The 26,721-nt window shown below is 37.4% G+C and overlaps 2 protein-coding genes across 7 annotated transcripts in view; one reads left to right on the forward strand and one right to left on the reverse strand.

Moving 5' to 3' along the window:
- METTL8 (methyltransferase 8, tRNA N3-cytidine) overlaps positions 1-9,611 on the reverse strand; it is a 31,153-nt gene extending 21,542 nt beyond the window's left edge. For 2 of the 5 annotated variants that reach the window (XM_062005023.1, XM_062005020.1), the window contains exons 1-3: positions 9,299-9,611; positions 8,669-8,780; positions 1,702-1,854 (exon numbers count right to left, since the gene is read on the reverse strand). In XM_062005023.1, the coding sequence (XP_061861007.1) occupies positions 1,702-1,854; positions 8,669-8,673 (158 nt within the window). In that variant the 5' untranslated portion in view covers positions 8,674-8,780; positions 9,299-9,611. The other 3 variants (XM_062005021.1, XM_062005024.1, XM_062005022.1) reach the window with 3 other exon arrangements.
- On the forward strand, positions 9,607-26,025 carry DCAF17 (DDB1 and CUL4 associated factor 17). Of its 2 annotated transcripts, none has more exons than XM_062005018.1 (14): positions 9,607-10,018; positions 10,092-10,225; positions 11,518-11,608; positions 12,259-12,398; positions 13,091-13,169; positions 13,317-13,406; positions 15,112-15,219; positions 15,726-15,831; positions 19,297-19,439; positions 20,824-20,933; positions 21,321-21,408; positions 22,845-22,928; positions 24,374-24,529; positions 25,308-26,025. In XM_062005018.1, the coding sequence occupies exons 1-14, from the start codon at positions 9,845-9,847 to the stop codon at positions 25,494-25,496; spliced, it is 1,692 nt and encodes a 563-aa protein (XP_061861002.1). In that variant the 5' UTR covers positions 9,607-9,844; the 3' UTR covers positions 25,497-26,025. The 2 variants fall into 2 exon arrangements, with proteins under 2 accessions (XP_061861002.1, XP_061861003.1); XM_062005019.1 differs by having other exon boundaries at positions 9,609-10,018; positions 10,122-10,225.
- The last annotated feature ends 696 nt before the right edge of the window (positions 26,026-26,721 follow it).

Here is a 26,721-nt window from a genome sequence, read left to right on the forward strand (position 1 = left end):
TTAGAGTTAAACAAAGCTGAGTTTTGAGGAGGTACAATATTACAGAACAAGCAGGATTTCTTGAAACCTTTTCCTGGCTTGACTATATAGCCTACACTTGAATCAGCATTCACACAAGTGAGGATGTTTCCACCTAGCAGGAGGTATTGAGTCTGGAAGATGCTTAAAACTACATTACATACAGCCAGCCAGCTTCCAATGTCCTTGACCAAGGAACTTCCAGGAATATAGGTAACTCCAGATTCGGCCTTAAGGTGGTATGTATTTTGGGTCATGGCTTGCAACATCTAGTTTAGAAAACAGTCACAGGTGAAAGACCTAGTTGCTTACCTTACCTCATGAGTTAAGCCCAAATTTAGAGATTAAAAAAAGTGATGAAGAGATTAGTTTATTAACCAGAAGACAGTCTTCTATGCCATATTTTCCTCTTAAAACCTTTTTATTGATCAGAATTTTATTAGTGAAACTTTTCAAACAGGTTAGATTAGAAAGTAAAATGGACCAACTAAATACAAATAAAATGCACTAGTAAAAAGAGTAATATTTAAAAAACAAACCAACCAGGAACTTGGAAATTTCATTTCAGACCAAAAGTTTGTCCAATAACTTCTCTGACAGTTGCCAGTAGGGGACACCTCTGAGGAAGGTGTAAGAACTGCAGATAACTTTCATGAAGTAAGTTTAAGCCCTGAGCCTTGTCATCTGTTAGCCTATGTTACGTTACCCATTGGTTATCATCAACAACATCCAATCCCTTTTCTAACCTTGCTAAATCCTTACTCTTGAGAACGGTGTGTGGCAGAATTCAAAAAGATATTGATTTCCTCACCTCTCTTTTCATCAAATATTCCTTCTTCTTAAGTTATTAATTATAGGAATAAAAACATCCTGGTCTTCCAGATATCCTAGATCAATATTATTCTACTTTCTAGATGCATTTGGATAGTCTTCAGGCTTTCTAACGCTTCCTGTATCACTTACTGTTTTGTATTCATCTCCATTCCATGGTCAAAAAACCTAGCCTTTTCAATCTCGGTTTTCCCACTGCGCTGACTAACATTCTCACTTTTTTTCTGAGCCCACATTAATGATAAAAATACCTTTTAGAGATGTAGATTCACTGCTGCAAATCAAGGCAATTCTTATTCTTGTTAACATTTACATGTTAATGTTTTCTCTGATATTATAGAGCTTATTTATGTTAAGATTCAACTTACTTTTTTTGACAATTGTGCATTGGTATGGAAATCTATGCTGAAGTATCTGTAACATCTTCAGTACAGCTTTAGAAGAATGCAAGTAATTTACATGTTCCTTTCAAAATGGTCTCAATTTTAGCACACAGTGCTAATCTAGTATGCAGTATTATTGTATCTAACTAGCAACATTCTGTCATTATAGCAACAATAACAACAAATAATGACACGCTCTATCTTATCTCTACACTTTATCTCCCAGTTCCTTACCAATCTATAGCAATATTTTGCCTTTCATTCCATGACTATTTGCTCAGCAGCTTTGTACACGTCTCTGAGAACTCATCACTGTCAGTTTACTTGTGACAATTTCGAGTTTTCTCTAGCACTATCTTTACACGTCTATTCTGTCAGTCCATTGTTAAATATATACACACATCTCATTATTCTTCATTGTAAATGTTACACAAAATATATGAAAATCAGCACTGAAGAAGCATCTCACCACATGTTATGCTCAAAAACCTTAGAAGGATCAGTTAAAATTCGTGACCCAAGTGGAACAGCTGGTCGTCTGCTACTTCGATGCCTCTGTTGCATCTTGCTTTTCCTCAGACATAAAACAGAAAGCCTTGTCATCAAATTCATTTTCAGAAACCTGAAAAAAAATCCCACAATTAACTCAAATTACAGCTTTGCTGTAACTAAATTGCTTATGTCATTTAAATGAGAAATTAGTCAAATAACCAAGGACCAATATCAGCTTTAGTAATAATATTTTAACATAACATCAATTTAAATGTTTTTTTAAAAACTAGCAACAACCCTTAAGGGTGCTAAAAATAACCCCAAAGCAGGCTACTGGAATAAAAATCAGTCAAAGGATAAATTATTTGACATAATTTCAAAGTCCTGTCAGGCAAGGGAAAAAAAAAAAAGACATACACAGTAAAACAATAAACCAAGTTTGACATTGTACCTTTAAGTCACGCAAGAAGTGATCAGTAAAGAAACTACTTGTTCTGCTGGGTACATACTGTCATTGAGATTGACATTTTTCACCCACTCACTAGCTAACCAACTTAAAAAAAAATTTCATTCTGGGACTGTGACTGTGGTTTTGCCCTTTTAGATAGGAAAGGAAGGATTTTGGTTTTCTTGAAGTGTAAACATTATGCAGCAGAAAGCCTTCCAAAATTTCTGCTATGCATTCTCCCGATCCCTATCTTATGCCTTCTTGGAAATAATGGCTGTAAATGTTAAATTTCTATTCATGCAAATTACAAAGTGCTTGAGATTTTCCTGTTACAGTATAACTCTCTCTTATATTGCCATATTTTACTTTATTTACTTTATTTTACTTTGATAACGAAAGATAACAAATGTGTGTAACTAGTACCAGCACTTTGTCTTGTTGCGGTTGGGGTTTTTTTCATATCCTCGTTAATGTATGTTTTCTACGGGAGGAGTAAAACCAAATACTCCTCCTCCTACTTTTACCTTGATGTGCCTTTGTTCTTTTTTCCTTCAAGTGCTCTGCAGATGACTTGAAAAATTATTTTTAGCCCTATTTTTTTCCAACTATGGGGTTTTTTTGAGTGCTGCTTCTGTATAAACCACACGTACTAATTCAATGCACAGGAAACACAAAACACAGTTACAAAAGAACAAGCACGGTTTAAATACAGACATTATTAGAAAACATTCTGTGCAAATTGGTTACAAAATAAAGATTCTTATCTTGAAGAAAATAGTGCTATTTAATCACAAGTCTCATACTGAGAATAAAAAAAGATTAAGTTGTACACATCAATACAAAGCCTGGCAAAGGAATCGCTTCAATTAAATGAACAATTTCTCATTTAAGGTGTACTTTTGAATGACTCATGCTTTAAAATAAGCATTGTTTATTCATTTTAAGCCTTCAGGAGGAAAAAAAAATTTGTTGAAGAGTAAATAAAATGGGGTTTGCTTCTTGGCTGTCAATGCCCAATACAAACACTGGTAAATTTGGGCAGCTGGGACTGCAGTGTTACCAGGATATAGAGCATCACTATACAGGGAAAATGTACTTCTAACATTAGAAGAGGTTTACATTTTTTGTTAACAAGTTCATTATAGCTCTTTGGGGTTTTTTTTGCTTAAAATGTGGCAAAGCAACTAAACCAATTGCAGTTTATACTTTAATTATTACAAACTGTTCACGCTTTGTTTTTGAAAACGTGTATGCATTTTCCATAACATAATGCAGAATTATTCACATATATGGAATATTTTGAAATAATAATTGAGACATGAAAATTAACACACCATGACAAGTTCTGCAAAATGTGTCATTTACATACAGGCAGTGTTCTTGTAAACAAAAGCAAATATAAACCCCTTCAAAACCTCAAACAACAATCTCATCTAAAATTATTGTTATTAAATTATAGAAATGTCTAGATAAAGATTTCATGATAATCTTGTAAACTGTTTACAAACCCTCTTCCTCTTTCAATCATTCCAAAAGACCTGAGATAGTATCTTGCATTTCCTGTGCCAGCATTGATATTCAACATAAAATACAATGATTCAGCTGCAAGGCTAGTCACAGAATTTTTCTTGGCTTTTTAAATATCTCAGTAAGAACATGAAAAGATGCACAGATGGGAATTATAGTCAGATGACTAAGATGATCTTGCATCAGTAAAATCCAGAGATGCAGCTCTTTTTATGAGAATGCGATCTGTTGAGTGGTAATTGGACAATTTTAGCTGATAAATTCTGAAACATCATGAAAATTCAGGGAGAGTGAGGTAGGTGGGTGAGTTTACTGTTGCATCTGGCGTTAACTGTCTTGGACATAAGCATGTATATCCCTGAGAGTTAGTGTGATCCACAGATCATGAGACCAATGGGCAAACTGGCTACTAAGAGTTCAAAAACATCTAAATAACTTAGAGGTCTAAATTACATTTTCAAAAGCAAGTAATTTCTTGATTGTTTCTCTAATTGTTTTTTGTTAATGAAACAAGCAAATGCCTTTTCTCTTTGTTAGAGAAGATGGTCGTATCTTGAAGCCAAGAAAAGTTGCTGTCTGCAAGTTACTCCCTTGTTCAGAGCCATGGTCAGGAAGGCTTTAAGTTTGATTATTAATTAAATTAAACCTTTGTGAAACTGAATTACATTAAAAATATATTTTTTATGTAATTTAATGTGGCAGCATGACTATTCTTCAGAAAAAAACATGAAAGAAACAACAGACTTGGTAATCACATTCAAATGGATGGCCATCTTTCACAGATGGAAGATTTTTTTTTTCCCCGGTAGCATGCTGCCTTTTAGCCTTTAGAATTTTGTCACTGTTATAAATACAGGTAAAGTCCTCAATTTAGTTGATAAACTTGAGGAAAATGGCCCTAAGACATCTGCCCTCCCCAAACAATCTAACACAGTACCTTTAGTACAGTTTTTTGAAGGTCAACATGCAGAACAAAGTATACACATTAACTGCCAGCTAGGCATGAAATAATACATAATGATTGATCTTGGCATTAAAACTGTTGAGTAGTCACAACCACAGAGGAAAAACTAGAGATATAGGGGGAAAGAACTCTTCTAATCCTATTTTTTAAACAGTGAATTACACCTCAAAACATAAGTAAACCACTTCATTGATGAGTGAATCTTTGAGAAGTATCAGTTCTGAAAGAGATGTCAGAAAAAAAAAACAAACCCAAAAAAGCCCACAAACCCAAACCAGAAGAGAAATAACCTTTCGTTTTTGTCCAAGAACCTAGTTCAGTGAACTTACTGGATGAAAATATTTTGACATTTGATCTCCAGCCACAGGGCTAACAATTCCTTCCATCTTCAATCACAAAGCTTACTTGTAGTGTCCCCATTATAAAGAAAAAGAATAGTCTATATTAGGAAGACTATGTGCAGCTCCTGTTACATTTCTAGACAGAAAAGTATTCTGGAAACAATGAACTTCATACAATTGCTTCTTTTGTTTGTCACCTAGAAGCTTCATCTAAATAATGTTTGACAATTAATTCCCAATGCTCTCCGGTAAAGTGTAGCATCTGTTTTACAACCACCAAACACTACCAAAAGTCAGAATACTTCACACAAAATAGATGTAAGTGGCAATCATGGACACAAAGTGACAGATACTCCAAGATAATAGTAATATAGAAGGTAGCCACTGCTAATTCACAACTACATTTTAAAAATACATACATATCAATATTTCTTATTTCAATTTGAGGCAGGGGTGTGGGGATGCAGAGAGATGACTTTACTGTAAGCCAGATCTGTTTAAGTAAGTGAATGCTTCATGTTATTCTATTCTACCAAGTGAATGAACATGCCATCCTGAAAAGACAATGAGGTTAATATTGTTTTTATCTGCTGCTACTTTTTAACCAATCAATCCACCAGATACGATTTTAATTATATGGACAAAAATGTTGAGCAAGAAGACCCTGTTCTTATACCACCTTCCAGGTAGCCTGTTAAGAAGAAGCAAGGAGGAAATAGCTTATACAATGGGAAAGAGAGGGAGAGTAAGAGATAAAACTGCTCATTTACTGAAAATACTTGCTTGAATCACCATATATCCAGGAGATCAGCAACAGAACTTGAAGGTATGTTACCTGGGATACTTGAGTATTATGCAATAACTTTCAAAAGTAAGAAAGCAGAGTGCTAAAAGTCCTTCAGAATTTAAAAAAAAAAAAAGTAATAAAATTCTCTAATTCTCTACTTCTTGCAAACTGTTTCTCAGCCCCTATTCTCCATCTTTACCTCAGGAGAAAAAAACAGTACAGGCTGGGGATTGACCTGCTGAAGAGCAGCTCTGCAGAGAGAGACCTGGGAGTCCTGGTTGATAATAAACTAAACATGAGCCAGCAATGTGCCCTCGTGGCCAAGAAGGCCCATGGCATCTTGGGATGCATCAAGAAGAGTGGCCACCAGGTTGAGGGAGGTTCTGCTCCCCGTCTACTCTGTCCTGATGATGCCTCATCTGGAGTTGTGTGTCCAGTTCTGGGCTCCTCATCTGAAGAGGCACAAGGAACTTCTGGAGAGAGTCCAGCGCTGGGCCACCGAGATGATCAGGGGACTGGAGCACCTTCCTTATGAGGAAAGGTTGCAGGAGCTGGGGCTGTTCAGCCTGGAGAAGACTGTGGGGAGACCTCATTAATACTTATAAGTGTTTGAAAGGTGTATGTCAGGAGGATGGGGCAACACTTTTTTTCTGTAGTTTCCAGTGATAGGACTAGGGATAATGGACAAGAGTTGGAACACAAAGTTTCGCTTAAAGAAAAACTTCTTTACAGGCTGCCCAGGGAGGGTGTGGAGTCTCCTCCTCTAGAGATTTTCAAAAGGCACCTGGATGCGTTCCTGAGTGACCTTATCTAGCTGGACCTACTTGAGCAGGAGGGTTGGACTAGATGATCTCTAAAGGTCCCTTCCAACTTCTACCATTCTACAATTCTATGATCTTGATACTCCTGTTGGAATTATTCCACTATATAAATAACTTTTGCAATATCTTATAAAACTGCAGGTTTAATACTTGCTTTTTAAAATTTTATTTTTAAGACACAATCATACCATTCCCACAAAAGAAAAGGGAAAATGTTCTTCATTTGTGTCTATGAACTGCAACATTAATTCTTGTTGTTATATGATTCTATTGATCTTGGAAGACAGTGGAAGCAAAGAAGGTTTTCTCTGCAGTACTGAGGCAATCTGCTACACTACTTTATATATTTTTAAGCTAATGAGATCAGTTGAAAAAAAATACAAGTAAGATAACATAAGAACTGCAAGATCAAGGAAACACAAATGGCCAACAAGGAAGAAAGAAACAGGTACCTTGGAAACACGGATGTATTTTATTTACTGAATCTTTAACCAATTAATGTGAACACAAAATAACGAACAAAAGCATTTCATTTGAATTACTTGTATGGATAAACTGTGGAGTTCATTTGCTACAGGTAACTAACGTAATTAGTTCTACCCTTCACTACACCAGTGCTCCTATTTCTTTTTTCGCTTGTAGACAGGTGATAAAACATTCTGACCAAAGCCCATAAAAAATGCTGATTCAAGAAAATCACAATATTTTAAAGAAACACAACAATTCTGTTGGCATTTTAAACATATTATTTTTTTGAATGTTGAAAGATTTTGTTTCAATCAGGGTGTTTCATTGAAACTGTATTATTTCAATTTAGAATAGAGATGTTCTGACTTCAGAGAGTACTTTTTGCCTTTAAAATGAAACTTCAATTTAGTATTTTAACTGAAATTCAAAACACTTCAATTTGTGAAGACTATTTTCAGCCCAGCTGAAGATAAAACTATATTTTGATGTCCTAGAATCACTCTTGGAATGGAATTTCTACATTTGTACTACACCTACTTGTAACATTTTCACTGCTAATTGTTCTGCTGTTCCATGTTTGTAACACCTACTAAAGACACATTCAGAAACAGTATCATTATAAATACTATTGACTAAAACAATTTTAACAGACATTAAATACCAGTCACTCTTTGTACAATTTTCCTAAATGTTGCACAGCATAAAGAGAGAAATTCACAAATAATTCTTTGGCCTACTACCCTGCCAAGTGCCTGTACATATACAAATACACATACAAAACTTTATAGACAAACCATCTCCCCACACATCAGTGAGCGTTTGTAGGCTATTGGATTTAAATACCTAAGTATTCTGTACAATCCTCTCCTTTTTCCATTACGCAGTTCACTTCTCCTGTTATATATACAGCAGAATGCCACACGAAATTGATTTGCTAAATTAATCTATTCACAAGTTTAACGTCAAGAGGAAGCCATCAATGGTAAACATAGCTCAGCAACAAGGCTTCCTAGTTAACCTGTGCACCCTCTGCTGGCTGCTGCTTATGTAGGAAGGAAAAAAAAAAAAGTGCTGTGTTGACTTCACACAATAAACGTACATCTAAGTCTCAAAATGTATCTTTCAATTGCTTATATTATTTTTCAACCCTATTTTCTACAAAATAATGAACAGGTAACTCTATTGCCTAACCAATGATGATTTCTCTCAATACAAACCACATCCTTCTATTAAAAATGCTGAGAATAGAGAGAGAGCAACAGGAATTATACTGCTACCCATAACCTCATTCATTTACATCCCTGCAAGACTCTTGATGTCCATGTGGACTTTGTTCAGCTGCAAACTGCCCTGTTAGATCTGAAGCCACTGGTAATGTTGCAGATCCATCACAGCATATGGTACCTAATGTCCTAACTCACTCTTCAGAGGAGTAAGGGCAACCACCATATTTCTATGTTTAGTTGACTTCATTCAAACAACTTCAAAGCACCAGAAAAAAAATCACAGGAATTTGTCTTTTGTTAAAGTATCAATTCTACTCCTGAAGAACAGAGCTAGAAATACAAAAGATCAGCTTCCACATTACCCCATTTAGGCTCCTGGCCTCAGCAAAGAAGGGAAACGACTCCTTCGGCAGACTTTAGTTGCTCTGATGGGAAGCAGCTGTTGATGATGGTGACAACTTTTGGGACTTAGCTCTAAAAACATAAAAATGAAGTTGCTGTTGGACCGGGAGTTTTTACACAGTTTTAAACAAATCCTTTAAAATCCCACCCACAAGCCTGGGCACCCTCCACCCAGCCCAGCAGTACGTGGTCGCTGCCACGAGCACGCTGCAGGGCCGAGGGCCACGCGCGAGTCCCAGCGCGGCTGCTCCCGCCCAGGAGAGCCCGCGGCTGCCGGCACGGGCGGGTTTGGGCTGGGGGGGGGGGGGGGGGGGGGGGAGCACTAGGAAACCTTTCTGGCCAGCAGGAAGCCATTAAAGGGAAAAAGACGTACGTTCCTGCTGCTCCAACCCAACTAATCCTAGCAAAACTTTCCTATCTCAAAAAATACGGAGTAAACCGCTTCTATTTACACGTCCCGCGTGCTCAGGCGCACCGCGGTGACTTCAGCTGCCTCAGCAGAGCGTGGCGGGGCAGCCCGGCCTGGGGCTGAGGTGCTGGTGAGTGGGCGGCGCGGGTACCCGTGGACGACCACTGCCAATGGCTCTCACCGACCAATGGCTCTCACTCCTCCGTTCGGCCTTTCAGCGGTAAGAGCGGCCGTTCCCACTTTCGCCTGCGAGCGCGCCGGCGGTCGCACCGCTTCCCCGCCCCGAGGGGACGGCTGCAGCGACCAGACATCCGACGGGCTGCCGCGGGGCACGGCGGGGGATGTAGTTCGGATGCGCCGGAGAGTTTCCCCCGCGACAACCACGGTACCCGCCGGGCCGCGCGAGGAAGCGGTGGCGCTGCGGGGTCAGTGCCGCCTCCAGTCTGCGGTACCTCTGCTCCGTGGCGGCGGGCAGAACGCGGCGTGCGCCCGGCTGCGGGGCCTGCGCGCCGCGGCCCGAGCCCCGCCCCGGAAGGCCGCGGTCGGCGTCTCCTGGGAGCCGGAGATGCAGGAGGCCGAGGACCTTTCCCGTTCCGCTTTACCTGTCGCTGGGTAGGGTGAAACGTGAGAGAAATCCGGTGTGGACCTGGGCTTTGTAAGGCTGCTGGCTCCGCCAAGAGCAAGCCAGAAGCGAGAGAAAGAGGCGAGTCTGCGGCGGGGCCCAGGAATGTGCCCGCAGGCGGCCGCCCCGGCTGCCGGCAGGACGAGGGCCGCCTCCCGGGTGCCGGCGGCTCACAATGTCTGCCGCCTCCTCACCCGCAGAGTCCACGGCTTTTATGCCAGAGATGCTGGTGTCGCCCACAGAAAAAACTTGGGACTCCTCAGAAAGATAATGTGTCAGGTAATAGCAGTGGCTTTCAGCGGGGGTGATCTGATAAAATAAAACATTTTCTGAAAGCGAGGTTTTCCAAAAGCCATCTCTGTTACACCACTGTCTGTTTCAGGAAAGCACGAAATTCAAGAATGTATGGACAACTCATTCTGCATCTCCAATTGCGTATGAAAGAGGAAGAATTTATTTAGACAATTACCAGTGCTGTATTAGCAGGTAATAAACTTACAATTAAAATTTACCTTGGCTTCTGGTTTTAACGCTGTGATTCCGTTTTAGACATGTCATTAACTTTACTCACCAAAATAGCTCCCCTGAATTGAGTAGAATTTACTTATGATTGAAAAAAAAACCAACTGAGGTGTGTAAATCTTTGTTAAATGATACTCAGATGCCATTGTGTCTTAATGTGACACCTGCTTTCATGAAATAAAGTCTGATCTTACGTATAGCTTTAGCTTTCAGAGCACTTCAATAGGAGTGAAGGACAATCACCATTTTATAGTTTTGTACTAAAAAGCCTAATGAATGGTAACTAGCACTGTTCTAAAGAATGTGTCACAAAATCAGCTTGTGTAACAAGCTTGGTGCTATGCCTATGAATTCTACATTAAAGAAGTAAATGATTGTTTGTATGCAAGTACAGTGTGTGGAGCACTTGCTTGGTTTTGTTAATGTATTCTGCAGTCTCCTGTTCCAGGATCAGCTGCAGAGGCTTAGGAGGCAGCATGGGATAAAGTACAGGATGGGAAGTCCTGCTTGCACCAGCCCTTGTCCTTGCCCATCTCACTTGTGAGGGAAGTAGCAGAGACCTGGGAGAACTGCATTGCTGAGGAAGTTGTCAGAACAGTTTTGAGACAGTGTCATGTGATACAGAAAGGACAAATTACGCTGTCAGCACCAACCATTGAGAGTTAATTAATCTGTCACAGCAGAGATCTAAATCTACTTAGCTGTGTTCTATTCCTACATTGTCTGAATGCTTTCCAGTACTGGGTTAACCTGGCTAACATCTCTCAGGTTTATCTTTGTCTCATCCTCCCTCTGAGGGGAAAACTCTGCACAGTAAGAAGCTTGTATTGTAGTAGTGGGCTTTTTCAAAAAAATACCCATACATGATGGGACACCTTTTTATTATGAAAGGCAGCACTGGAAGAGCTTGAGGGGAAGGTTCCAGGTTTCTGAAGTATGCTTTCTTTTTAAAGTGTATCACTAAAATAAAAATGTTACTATTAAGTTTGTTATTTGAAAAAATACTAAAATAAACTACAAAAAACCCCTCACAACACCAAACCACAAAATACAGAGAAGCTTTAAAATATTGTCCTGATAATTATTTATTGGGCCTCATTTTGAGAGCAATTTCAGGTTATATTTACCAAGTAAAACTGAGATGTTTAGATTTCTGACCTACCTAAAGAGAAAGCAGGATTTATAAAACTGTATTAAATGACTTGATAGAAATAGTTTATAAAGTAGACTAATGATTAGCAATCATTTTCCTCCAGCATTGCACAAGAGCCAAGAATACTTTATCAAAAGCCAAAGTGTACTAAGTCAGAAAAAATAGAAGATGCTTTATTATTGGAATGCCCACTGGTAAGATTACTTTTTACTAGAGCATTGTTGTGCAAAAAAACCAATATCTTTCAGTGAAACATTTAGAATAGAATGTTCCTTCGCTGCAAACTATCTTCTCAGTGTTTTTATGCAGTTAGGTCATTCAAGGTTTCTAACATTTGCTTATTTATTTTGACTGAAGGTTTAGAAGTATATTTCTCTGGATTTCTCCATAGTGCATTCAGAAGGAGTTCTGCTCTCATTCAGTGTCCACAGAGTTTAGGAATATTAGCCCCATCCTTGAGGTACCTAAAAATAAAGCAGTGTGAATACCATTCTTAGAAGTTACTGTTGAGTTACCACTAAATGTCTTATACTGCAATACTTAAACAATTGTTTCTTCAAGACTGGTATCAACTAGATCCTTAACCAGTTATGTTTCATTTTTGCAAGACAGAGAATTTTTAAGAGATGTCTTTTCTAGAAAAAGTAAGCACCTTGCAAAAAGTGTGACAGCAGATTATTTATGTGATAGATGACATGAGCACAGAGATCCTGATGTGATTAGCAGGCACCTTTCTCCCTTTAGCTTGAGGAATATGTGTTAACTTTTATTTTCTTGTTATTGAGTCAAAATGTTATGTATCCTCCTGGTACAAACTTTTTTCTGATAACCTTTTGCTATGTAGGGGGAAATGCTACCGAGCCCATCAGACTATAAATCTTCCCTGATAGTCTTGACAGCGCAGAACTGGCTTCTACGTCTCTGTGCTGATAGTGGAGAAGTACTGGAAAAAATATACCTTGCAAGTTCCTGTTACAAATTCAGGTATTAAACTTTGACTAGGCTTTATATAATTAACAGTTGTTAGTACTATACTGGAGAAAGGGAATAATGGTTATTTTAGTATTATCCTATGGCTGACTTCAGGTTTGTTTGTCTAGCACATTACCTGGAATACTGTTCCTGCATGCTGATTTCTAGATAAGAATTACAGCAGCTTAAGTATTATGGTCTCAAATTTTGTATCAGTTCTACAGAAACTAGGCTGCTATTGGCTTTGCTCTGACAATTTTACAGCCCTTAATATTGCAATAGCAACACACCAGGAGGGGACCTTTAAGAGATGTAAAACAAACTTCATAAAAGAAAAACATGTCTAAGCCATTTTTAACTTACAAGTATTCCTTTCCATAGGGTAGCCATTTTGTTTTTTAAAAGCTGAGCAGTTACTGTTTCTGGTAAACTGCATCTTTTTTTTTTCCTAGTTCTCAGAATAGATGATTTCATTGAATGGATAAGAAAGCGGTGATTTGTGAAGGGAAGGAGAAAAATTAAGACAGTGGATGTTCATACTTTCAGATTTTTTTCCACAATCTTGTATGAAATAAACTTTTCCTAGTTTTGTGGGGTTTGCATTATTGCAAATAATAACATATTTATTGCAAATAAACATACTGAGCAGGATTTTTTTAAATGACTTTTGAATTATTGAGGTAGGCCTTTCTTGTCACAAATAGGTATCTGAGCTGGGATACTCCTCAAGAGGTAATGGTTGTAAAGTCAGCTCAGAATAAGCTCCCTGCAGCAGCACGGCAGGTAAGGTAATTGAAGGACTCTGTCATTCTTAAATTTTTACCAAATTGATGGAGACATTATGTTTTGTTATTATAGTAGAAGTTGGAGTGTCCTATCATTAATAAATACCTCACAATAACTATATTAAATTTTGTTGTTCCTTCCTAGGCAGGTATCCAACAGTCTGTATTGTTCTATCTTGCTGTATTCCAAGTTTTGCCTCTATCGTTTATTGGAATGCTAGAAATAAACAAAAAGGTAAGTGATTTCCTCTGTTAATGGCGATCTGGACTGTAGTGGTATGAAAGGCATAGTTTAGGCAATTGTCACAGAATTTCAGAAGCTATTCTTATAGCTTGTAAAAGCATAGTGCCCTGAAACATTACTTATCAATAATGTTCACCTGTGTCTGATAGAGATGTTAGGGTGAAGATTCTTAATTCAGATGAACAGAAGAGAAAATACAAATGCACTCTGCTATTGAGTTACTCTTTGGTATGTGGAAGGGCCTTAGTCTCTACTTACAGCCTCAGGGAAACTGAAAGTATTTGTAGACATCTTTTCACTTCTCCTTAAAGAAAAATGGCTGGGCCTCTGACCCACTCATTCTATATGCAGTTACAAATGTTTTAAACTTGTATTATCCTTGATATTGAGTGGCAAAATGTAAATATGTGTCTTGCTGTATCAGTCAAGAGTAAACAACCTTTCTGAGGTCAGTTTGTGACCTGTAAGTAAGAGTATCTGTGTGTGTATATGTATGTATATGTAAGGAAACCTCAAGCCAGGTGGCAAGTTTTACTGTTCTGCTGTAAAAAACATATCTATTTTAAGTCAAGAGAGCTCTGCATACAACTTGAAAATGAAACAACATAAACATGCAAACTCTGTCTTCAAAGCTCTGTGGACTACAGTCTCCTTCGGGGTCCAGAGCTATTAGTTGGCTCTAGCTCATGCTGGGTTGGGTTGAGGCTGTAACTGAGGCTGGCAGGTGAAGGAGTGGAGCTAAACATTTTTTTATTTGAGCCCATGAAAGTTTAGGGACACTGTGTGTTAGGAATGGCATGCCAGGTTCATCATACTCATAGGTGTCCTGGGTTTGGCTGGGATGGGGTTAATTTTCAGCAGACGATGGCCATGGCCAGGCTATTACATACCATGCTGATGTTAGGCTTAGTATATATGGGAAGCTGTGGCTGTTCTTTGGATGAGCAGTGACACTGGGCATGTATTTCTTTGTATATTCCTTTATTGTTGTTATGTATCTTTGTTCTTTCTTTGTGCTATTGTATTATATTGTCCTTAACTCACAAAGCTTTCCCTTTTCCTCCTGCTTTTCTTCCCTGTCCTGCTGAGGTGGGAAGGAGTGAGTGAGTGGCTGCATAGTTTGGTTGGTGCCAGCTGGGTTTGAACAAATGAGTCCTGCGTAATTATTAAATGGGATAAGTCAGCTTCTCATGTATATGTCTAATTTGGATTCAGAGAGGATCCTTTACTCTGAGACACCTGGATAATGTAGTTTTAGTACAGCTGTATACAGTCATAGAGCCATGATTAGACTAGTGTTTTACTCTGGTGATGAAGAAAGAACAAAAGATTTGAAATCAATACTTTTAGATTGAGTTGTTAGCTTTGCTAACGTTCCTGTGGGTAGTACAATCTATTCATGTGTGGTCATAACCAGGTAATATGGTATGCAGATACACTGAGAGTTGATCAGAGAATGAATCTGCTTGCAGAATATGCCTAACCTCAGGTGTTGCTACAGTGCAAAGAGTTACAGAAACTCAGCTGAACAGATGTGTTAAAGAAAACTTCATGAACTAAAACACTGATCATAGGGTTTGTTCAGAATAAAAAAAAATAAAGCGATTGCAAAATTAAGGACATAATGTCAGTATTTCGCATTGTCTCTTGATTGTTTCTTCCCTAATAGAATCCCTTTGTCTTCCTTTTTCCTCAGATATTTGGTAATAGTGTGACAGATGTTGCTGTTTCTAATGGAATCCTGATTGTAATGTATAGCATGGGTCTGGTCAGGCTCTATAACTTCCAGGCCATCTTGGAACAGGTGATAAAATAATGATTTTTTTCATACAGTCCATGCTATTTGGGAGCAACAACCATAAATATTAATGCAATGCCACATTAGGTACATGAGGAGTATGTCAAAGGATAGTTCTGCCTAAATCTGTTTACAGTCAGAAGATGCAAATGGGTACCTTATAAAAAAATTCTAGCCATACCATTTACAGGGTGATAAGAGATACAGGGTTGGACAGACACTTCAGAACATATAGAAAGAAGCTATGTAAATGCTTGACCAGGGTGTGCTCTTCTTTACACACCTAGTCTGTAGTTATAAATGACTGTAAGAAATGATGGGCATGGAAGAGTGTTTGCTCTGAAATACAACTACAGTGAGGCTTTTGAGTTTATGTTCTTGTAATAAAAAATCAAACAATTAAAAATTAAGAGTTCTTTAACAAGATAAAGAATGCAGCAGTAACAGAGCAGCAAAACCAATCAGCAAGTAAACATGCATCAATAAAGCTGGATTCTTCTGTGTTATTTTAGTTCATGGAACAGCCATTTGATTTGGGACATGAATTTGACTGGAATGGTCAAGTGGGAGTTGTAGGAAAATATCCGTTTGGTCTACCATTTAACGTTAAAATAACAGGTATTTATGATCTTTGTATTATCTTGGCTGGTGGCTTTTATGTATTCATTATGATTTATTTCACACCAAGAAAAACCATTAAAATTACTGTACTGATATTGTTCTGCAGCTGTATTTCTGGGTTTACGTTACAGTAAAAACATGCTTTGCTTTACTCCTATTTACAAGAATTAATTACATAGCACTTATCTAGAAAACCTGTACGTTTGAAAAACTTCCTAAGCAATGCATGAAGTGGAAACCCTTTCCTTATTTCTCAGATGCAATTGCTCTTGGGAAAGCAGAAGGGCTAGGACAAGTGTTAGTAACACCCAGAAATAATATGTGGTAAGCAGGAGATGTGAGAAAGTTTAATCTCGCTTGCAGAGGGAATTCAAGGAGACCAAATACAATTTTCCTGAGTCACATTTTGATAATTCCAAGTTGTCGGAAATGTGCCAGTTTCAATAAAATAACTTCCTTGAGGAGAGAACAAGTTCTCTATTACAAACAATACTTATGCTTCAAAACATTAACTTACAAATGTTCTGACTTATGTAACAAGTTTTTCTCTGAAACCAAACAATCATTTTTGTTGATGCATTTGAGATCGATGTTTTGTACTGAGAATCTTAAAGAATGACCAAAACCTGAGACTTTCTTTGAAACTTCTTTTTTACTTTAAAAATACATTCTCACAAGTTCACACTCGAGGTATCAAATCAAGTAAAGCATGCTTTTATTTCTTTAATTTTGAATGTTTCTGTAAGAAATGGTTTTTACCGGTGACTGACTGCATAAAAAATGCTTTTGATTTCTGTGTTTGCAAACAGTGTCAGATAACAACAGATAAACCAAACCACATTTACATAAACCCGAGGAAACATGCAAAGATAAAATACAGACTTGCATAGTGAAGGCTTCCAGTTATAATGCAGTGTTTTATCAAAACAAAGTGATAGATTGCTATAATTCGATGTCTCAGGTTCTGCAAAGAGAAATTTCTCTTCGTTTTCCTCTCAGTCTGCAAAACCACAATTTAATGTCAGGGGCCGTGTGGAAAACTTGCTGGAAGGCAAACCTCTGCCAGATTGTTCACGTGTCTCACAGATCATTGTAGTATTTAGTTTTAAGATTTAAAACCAATGTTCTGGAGAAAACATTTTTGATCTTGAATCGACTTCAAGAATTTGTGGTTAGGGGGTTTTGAACTTCTGACAGATATTTGCCATGGCTGCTCTTTGAAGATAGTTGCATTCCTGTGGTTTCTGAGCTGTTCTCTTTTAAGAATGAGATGTCTGACTGACTGTTGAATGCAATATAATGCTTCACCGAGAGAGATTTTAACAGTTTCAGAGTTTATGTTTGTATGTACTATAATGTGATTATGGGTAATTTTCCTGCTTATTTAGTTCTAGCCTCCCCATGGAAACTGCCTGAAGCGATGGCAGTTATTTTGGTTCTGGTTTTATGGTGCCTTAGGTACCCAAGAGATGCTGTACAGAGATAAAAACTTAGAGGCTACCATGTACCTACCACATCATTTACAGCTGTTGACTGGTAGGGAGTTTGGTTTTGGTCATAGCAGAAGGTATGTAAAAGTACATATGAATCTTCATTATGTCACTGTCTGAAAGGTCCAGAACTTAAAAGTGTAGTTTAATTTATTATTAGAGGGTACAGTTATTTCATTTAAAAAGAAATACAGAGAAGAAAATATTTTGCTGAGATTTTAATTTTTTACATTCAGAACAAATACTTACTAGTGCTGCCAGGATCAACTTTATGACTTTAGGTTTAGATGAGACTGGAGAGTTTTAAGGAAATGAACAAAGAAGCTGAAAACTGGCAGTACTAGGGAAAGGACTTAGAAATTAAGAGAACAGAAGATGTTGAGCAACAACAGCAAGTGACATAGTAGGAAAGAGGGAGTTGAGGCAGCAGCATCACACCGTCACAGTGTGGCTATGATCTTACAAATTATCACCAAATGGACATTAGAAAAAGGCATATTTTTGTTGGCAGCCTGTACTACTTAAAATTGATGTAATATTTAAATGCATTTAAATCTATTATTTAGTCCATCTACCAGAGCCTTGGAAGGGCCTTACTCTATAAAGTCAAAAAGGTATAAGGTTAATTTTTCTTGAGTCATTTTTCACTTTCTGACAGATTTTAATATGAGTAGATCCTGTATTCATACCTCCATCTTCAACATGTTCTACATGTTGAGCAAGTGCCTTGGTTTTTATAACCTGTACTTCATGTCTTGCACAGAATCTCCCATTTGCTATGCATTAGTCCAAAAGACAGCTAGAAGTCAGTCACTTTCCAGATTTCATTTCCATAGGTAGTGAACTAATTGCTTTCAATCTAAGTGGCTAACTTGTTGAAAACATGAATGAAGGCCAAAGCAAGAAGCACTATGGAAATATAATTTCTGATGTCACGTGACATCTTAGTGCCATTGTCTAGGATCTGGATAATTATCTAAACTAAGCAGGACAAGAATAACTGAAAATGTGGCCAAGACCTTTGGGACACAAAAGTCAGACAAGAACCTTGTTCTCCTCACAGTAATTCAGCTTTGGGTTTCATGTTCTGCCTGTTTAAATGTGCCTTATAATCAAAGATTTTCTCCCCATTTTGTGAACATTTTTTTTCTGGCACTTCTCTGTACTGTTAGAAAGAGCTGATCTTTGGTCTAAAATTGATTCAGTTATAGCAGCTGTAGAAAAAAGCTGTAGCTTTTCTTTAGCTACTTGGTAGAAATTGTAAAGCTCTGTGCAGTCTGTTCTGCTCAAAGATGCTTCTATCATTTAGTACACAGAAGACTTCTAAGAATGGCATATTACATCTGTATAATTTATCCCAACTGAACTGAAGGGAAAATTAGATACTTTTTGCCATTTATTGCAAAAATTCCTAGATCTTTATTGCTTTTTATGAACTCAGCTACAGATTGCATTCATTGTGTTCCACCCTATTTTATTGTATTACATGAAAGGAGGAGGAATATTCAGATTAGGGTATCTTTCTGCGTTTAATTCTGTTATTTGAGATTGCTGCTTTTAGCCTGTTTCCATCTATTTATCACTATTTTTCCCAAAAGAATAATATCCCTTTTGATAGCCTCTTTGATCTGTTCATGTGTCCATCCTCTCTAATTCTGAATAGCTAGGTTAATTTTGATTGTTTGCTATATCTTTGCTTATCCAGCTTATCTGGAGTGAAGTTAGTCAAAGGTATCAGAAGAGCATCATGAAGATCTGAGGAGGCAGTAACCTTCCACAGGGAATTGTATCTATGTGCCTGGATGCTAGGTGAAGTAGTGTAGATGGTGCTAGAAAAAAAGGTCATGGTTTTTCCAGTAGTCTTCAAAAGTTCTGAAGAATTAATAGCTTTATTGGAGTTTAGAGTTGTCAGGATCAATGGGATTGTGATTGTTCTACTACTAATGGTGTCACCATTACCGAATATTTGCAGATACCCCACCTTTGCTATTTGAAGCGTCTTCTCTGGAGAATGCATTTCAAATTGGAGGTTACCCGTGGCATTATATCATCACACCTAACAAGAAAAAACATAAAGGAGTCTTCCATATTTGTTCTCTGAAAGACAATGTTTTGGTAATACATTCATATAGCACTTTCTCTGAAATGAGTGTGTATCACGTTTGTCTTCGTCTCTTCTTCTGAGTAGTGCTCGAGGTAACAGTACCCTTGTTTTCCAGCACAGTCCTCTCACAGGCATCAGTCCATGGGGTACATCTGCTATCCAGTGAAAATGTGTAAAAATATGCTATCCATGTGTAAAATGTTTTCTTCTGCATTAGTACTGCTTCCAGTGTTTCCTTTGTTCCAACCCAATCATAGCACTGTCAGTGCTATATATTACTATATTCCCAGCTGAAAAGTTAAAGCTCGAGTCAGATCTCATTACCTGATTCCTTGCATGGTAACATCTTAATGCATTTCTGACTAGTCAGCCTACCAAACTGCATGACTAAAGAAACATTACAGTTTTAAGAAATTATAGAATAAGTTTCTTTAATGTTTGTAGTTTATTCCCAATTTGTACCTTCTCTCTCCCTAGAAATATTTTGTTATTCAGCTTAATCTGGCATCCCTAATTATTTTTGTTGATGTACTATTCATCATATATTCTTTTGCATGAGCTTTCTATCTCAGTTTTTTTTTTGAGTCTGGAGATACTGCCTTAAAGATACTTCTGTTATACAGGCAGCTTCTAAGCCTGTTAATTCAGGGTTCTTCACTAAAAAAACTTCTTGTCCATAAAGTCCTCATCTCTTTTACTAGCCTGATCAAGTCAATGATCCCCCTCCAATCCCTTATTTTCAAAACAGATATTTCACAGACATAGCCAAAGATCAATTTTGATTCAAAGGGACTTGTACTATTCTTTCTCATCTAGTTTTTTTTGACATGGGTTCATACATTTGAAAATTTGAATGATCAGGGTCAACTAAATTTGGTAAGAAAACACCAGTGCCAAAATCCCAAGATTTTTACTTGTAGCTGAAATCACAAGCTATGCCAGGCTGACACACACCACAAATATTTGTATGAAAGAGATTGAGCCTGAGGTTTGAAGCTTAAGTCAAAGTCTGTGCTAATGCTTTTCTCATGTCTTGACGCAGCTCATGTCTTCAGCACTCAAATTGCTGGAATTGTTGAAGTGTTTGCAGAGTGTTGGCTAAATCTCAATTTTGCTTAGTTTCAGGAGAGAGAGGACCATATATAAGCCATGGTGCAAGGTCATTGCTTATTGCATATTTAAAAAGTTGAAACTGTTCCATGGAATATCTTGAGAACTGGAACTGAGTCTTTATTATTGTTATTACTGTTCCAGTGCCACGCTTTCTGGTCATGATTGTGAGCAATACTTAAAAACCTTCAGAGGTATGTGGAGAGGAACTCAGTATTTCCTCTTTAATTAGATCTGCGAGACTTTCAAAATACTAATATTCTAAGCTTTTCCTTCCTTATGCAGGCAAAAAATGGCATACAGGATATGAAATGCTGTTCATTGGAACCTGACTGGATATATTTCCACCCAGATATGTCAGGCAGAATAATCCACGTGGGACCAAATTTGATAAAGTATGAGCCTTTTTTCTCAAATCTTATTTTTATTAGAAGAAAAGTTGCATAACTGCTGAAACGCAATGGTTTAGCAATTTGCAGGCCAAAACACTCATCAGGCCCTAGAAACTGTAATGTTTACTAAGTTGTCAGACTCATAAGCTCTGGTAGAAACCCCTGGAGATTTCTATGTGATGAATGTGGGCACTGGCAGACGACATCAGATCTTTATACGAAAAAATGTTCAAAAACCACAGTACTAAAATTTCACTGATAAACATAAATCACAAAAATCAGTTATTTCTGGTTCAGTATACCTGATTTTTAAAAATTGTAAAGGTGGAAGTGTTGTAATAGGTAGATTAAAATACGTGACTTCTTTTGTCATTTCTTGTTTTTTCATAGAATCTTGAAGTTTAAGGAAATTAACAATAATACAGAGCAAATGGAGATTGCAGAGGATTTTACAATTATGGCCAACAGAGAAAACTCTGTGAGTTTAATGTCTGAGATCACAATGTGTGGTTTTGAGCAATACACTGGGGTTTTGTGTATGTGAGTAATCACTGTGCTTTATGGGCTGAATTCATATTGAAGGACATTCTGTGTTTTCACTGAATTTTAAGCTGTGTGGAAAAAAAAATCAAAACAGTAGCACTTCCAGGTTAGCTTTCTGAAACCTCTAGTCTTTAGTTTTCAGCATTATTTATGATGTGCAGTATAACCATGTATCACTGATGTAAAACACTGTTACGAGATGGTGACAGATTTCCTTCAAAAGAAGGTGTGACCAAGTGGTAATTATGTAAGGTAAGCTGATAACACAAACGCTAGAAATGTTTCAGGTCTCTCCTAACTTGAGATAAGTCTTTGTAAAACAAGATAATTCTTTCTTTGGCCATGTACATTTGTCACTCCCTTGTGACAGGTTTGGCTTTCATCTCACTCTTGGTGAGCCACATCAGAGCACTAAGATAATAGAACAATAACCCAGCAGAAAAAGTGAGTACTTTTCTGCTTGCTTGGTTAGCTGAACTGGGCTGCAACAGAACAGGACTGAATCACCAGCAGGTCAGAAGAGTGCAGAAGGGTGTGGGGATGGTGTGGTAGAAACTGTCTGTTAAATCACCTCATTTGTTTCACGAAATCTTTTGTAACAGAAAAACCACAAAGGTAATCTGAATGTCAAAAAGATCAAAGAGCACACTCCTGAAAACAGGTTTTGGCAGTTCCTAGAACTACCATTTTGCTTCAGCATAGAAAGTTATGTCTTACATAAAAGCATGTTTTTATAGTTTTAGTACTATGAAGTCCCTGGGAATCGGTGATACTAATGTTGAAGCTTCTGCAGAAGAAATGTTTGTGTATTTAAAATCTACATTAACTCAAAAATAAAACTTCCAGTGACTTTAGAAAGTGTAAGCTTTGTCATCTAATGACTTCATATAGTTTTTTTTAAAGATTTGTTTAGATAACTTGCAATAAGAGCAAGGAAATATGAGTTCTAATCCTGTCTGAGTGTGCTTGTTCCTTTTGATTTCCATTAAGACACCGATACCTTAATTTTGAATGTTTCTGGTGTTAATGATGCCCAGTCAAAGCAGCTGTGGTGGTACTTTCCCCCTCTTCTGGAAATAAGAGTTGTGGTTTTTTTTTTTTTAAATGATACCTTAGTTGTTTTAACTCTCATTCCAGCGTCTGAGTATGAGTAAACATCAGTAATATCTCGACTAGAGCCACTGACTTCATGAACCCGCATAAAGAAAAGATAGCAGCGCTAGGGCCATGCACAGCTAGTGAACTAAACAAGATCCAAGAGATTAAAACAAGGTCAGAAAGTAAAAGACATGAAATAGTTACACTGTCAAATAGATGGGAAGAACCTAAAAGCGCTGAAGTCTAGAGCAACATTTTTCTTTCTCTCCGAAGGTGAACAATACCGTTACTGTAACAGCTTCAGGTCGAGTGATAAAAAAGCGCATTAACTTGCTGGATGATGACCCAGAACAAGAGGTAACTGATGTCATGAGCAAAAGCAGTTCATGGATTAAGATATTTAGCCAGATAGTCATCCATGTCTCAGGCGTGGTGGCTGTAATCATTAGATGTGTTAATCTTTGAGTTCTTTATTCCTCTTCTATGTCTCTGTTTGTCTCCGTAAATATGTAATTTCCCCTCTCTCTCTGTCACTTTTCTCCTTGGTTGACGTGTGCTTTGGATAGTTTTTTCTTTTTTTAATAACTGATCTTATGGCCCATAATACCATCATAAGTCCATGTGACTTCAGTGGTAGAGAAATGAGATGTTAATGTGCCAAATCATTACTCTTTTCTCCATTCAAATGTCTTCAAATTTAGAAAGCAATTCATGAACTGAAAGAAATAGATTTGGGGTTATTCTGTACTTTAGGTTCCTCTAGTCTTTGATACAGTATCTCTGTTTTTCTCTCCCAATTACTTTGATTAGATAAGGTCCTATGAACCTGCTTCTGCAGGGGGGTTGAACTAGATGATCTCTAAAGGTCCCTTCCAACCCCTACCATTCTATGATTCTGTGATTCTATGATAAGGTGTTTAACATCTTTCATTTAAGTAACTGCTTCTTGAGAATGAAAACACCACGTGCCTTGGTGTTGAGTCTTCAAGACGTTATGAAGAGTATGTGTTAGCTCTCTTATCTAGTGCTGGAGCTGTAACTAACATATGTACAACAATAAAAATGCAACCATTTCTAGCAGTCATTTCTATCTTTTTCTTCTGAGGAAATAGATTTTACTATGGTAAAAATACAGGACAGTCCAATACAACCCTTAAGGTCTGCAGTTCATTTATATCCACTTCTTGTTTTTACGTAATAAAAATTGGAGTCTGCACAATGGTTTTTTTTAATTCCACTGTTCCACTTTATTTGTAATTCCAGTAGATGTTTTTCTGTAATGCAAGAGAAAGACTGGCTTGAATTTAAGGTGCGTGTGTTACCCAGTTCATGACAGTGTGATAAAGGCTATTAAGGCCATTCACATTCTTCACCTGTTGGTCTCAGTTCTTTACTGTCACATACTCTGTGGAGCCAGCAGGCTCTGAACAGAACATAACAGGTGTTATACACCTATGGCCTTCAAAACCAGTGATGGTTTAAAGCTATCCTATCTCAAATATGTCTGTTTCAAGAGATGGAATGGAGTTTAAGTGTATTTCTTCTGTCAATTCCAAAAATTTTTAAAATATATCCATTTCTGCATAAGGATTATTCAGAACATCATTTTCTTCTCCCCTATCTTAAGGACATTTGCTGAAATATTTTGGAAAGCTTGTATTGAGAAAGATGTGTGTTGGGTATCAGGCTAGCAAAGTTTTATCAGACCAAAAGACTTCAAGAACTAGAATTCTGCTGAAAGAAAAGGAGCTATGCAAACTTGAGGTTTTGAGGTATAAACTTCAGGTTTTGTTTTTCCTAAGACCTTCAAGATTGTGGACTATGAAGATGAATTGGATTTGTTGTCCACTGTAGCAGTTACTGAAATAGGAGCTGATGGAAAAGCACACCTTGACTTTCATTGTAACGAGCGTGGGAATCTACTTAAGAGTATTCCATTACTGGAGTCCTGGGATGTGGTGAGGACAATTCCTGTCTTTTGTTTACCCTAATGCTTCCCCATACCCATTTACTTACTTACCATTTTTGTTCATATGTGAAGCAGATACATAAATAGTGTTGCCAGCTGCTATGGATGAGATTTGTACAAAATAATAATAGTAACTTAAAATTCTAAGTATCCCATCAGCCAGGAGGTCATTCATCTGAAAATCTCCACAACTTAAAATTAAGATTTCTTAAATTTGTTTATTTATTTATTTTGGGGGGTTGGGTTTTTTTTGTTGGGTGAGGGATTGTCCTTAGATATTTCTGAAGTATTTATCAACTTCACAACTCACTGTCTGGCTAGTTACATCAGCTTAACTTTACAAATTGTAAATAGTCTCCCTAGCTTAACTTGAGGTACTCATGTGTAGAATTAAGCATGGATCTCAGAGCATGTGTGTGTGGAGAGATGGAATGGACTGTTTGTACAGTCCAAGTTTATGTGGACATCCAACTTAAATGGTCTGAAATATTCATCCCCTTTGGAACCTCTCTTATTATTGACTGCAAAGGTATTGTAAGATCTTAAATCAGATGCTCAGAATTGCATTTAGATTCCTAAAATATGCACGTGGGAAACTTCTCCAAGTTGTAAACCAGTCATTTATTTGTGTATTTCCACACAAAATTCCTGTCTCATCACGGAGGTCACCAATGTAACTGATGTTTGTTCCCTGAGGAAAATGGTTATGGGTATTAGCAAGTTGTACAAATAAAAACTGCAATCAGATTTTTTTTTTCTCATTTTAGACTTACAGCCATGAACTCTACTTTGACAAAGACCTTGTGTTACATATAGAACAGAAGCCCAACAGGAGGTTCAGTTGTTACGTTTACCAAATGGTGTGTGATACTGCAAAAGATGATGAATGTTCAAGCCATGAAAAAACACGACGAGTGTCTCGTAAGAAAGGAGGGAGAATTTTTGAATATTTTTAAGCCAACAACTACAGAGACTTCAATTGGGATGTTGTTTAAGGACTTCATACCTATCAATTAGTCAACTACTGTTTTTCAGGCAGGATTTAATCTGATCATTTGGTACTACATGAGCTTTTGTTTCTTTTTTTTTGTCTGTAACACCACACACTTGTCTGTAGTCCAGCATGGCTTTTCATGTGTTCACCAGTTCATCATTAATGCTAGATGCAGCATTTATTACTTCTCTTCAACAATTCAATTGAAATACTGGATATCAAGGTGAAAGATGTGCACTTACTGATCATCTACCATCTGCTGTGATCTGTCTCTTTTAGATTTACCTGTAAAACTTTAATACAGACTGATAATTAAATAGAGCATGTAAAACAATAGAGGAGAAATTTTATATATAGTAAGAAAATTAGCAGGGTTACCATTAAACCACCAAGATAAAATCCTGTTGGTTTTGTATGATAGCTAAAATTACTCAGGTTTTCTGCTTGTTTCTTTGGTTTAAAGAGAAGTATTAATAAACAATGTCTTTTTACTGCCTTTTAAATATATCTTTATCTATATGAAACCAATCAATTCTCTGGTTCTCCCTGTGTCAAGGATGAGAGGTTGTTCAGTCTGAGCCAAAGGTACCTGATGCTCAGCCTAAAGACTGTGTGCAGCCTTTCTGTTACATGGGAGTTTCCTGTGGTTTATTCAGATTCTGCAGAATGCAAGCTTTCATTTTAAAAGAAAAAAACACCCACAGCAATAAAACACAGGCTCTACACTTCAAGGTGTTAAAGATTGTTTCCAAATGCAAGCCAAAGATGAGCTCAGTAGAATCGCTCTTGGAGGGATGACCACAATCCCATTTGTCACTGCCACCACCATTATTGTAGTAATTCTAATCCCAAATCTCTTTTCCCTGCAAGCTTTAGTAATGAAGTGTGGATCATTCTGGCTAGTGTCAAGAGCGAAAAGCTGTAGAAGAATTATAAAAACTTAAAATATAAAGTTTTTATTAAAAATGTAATGCAAAAGTGAAATTGTGGAAAGCATCTTCCTTATGAGGAAAGGCTGTGGGAACTGGGGCTGTTTAGTCTAGAGAAGAGAAGACTGATGGGGGATCTCATTAACATTTACAAATATCTAAATAGTGGGTGTCAGGAGGCTGGGACATCCCTTTTTTTTTATTGTATTTAGCAACAGGACAAGGGGTCATGGGATGAAGTTGGAGCACAAAAAGTGC

The sequence above is a fragment of the Colius striatus genome, chromosome 11, assembly GCF_028858725.1.
Source record: "Colius striatus isolate bColStr4 chromosome 11, bColStr4.1.hap1, whole genome shotgun sequence".
Taxonomy (NCBI): Eukaryota; Metazoa; Chordata; class Aves; order Coliiformes; family Coliidae; genus Colius; species Colius striatus.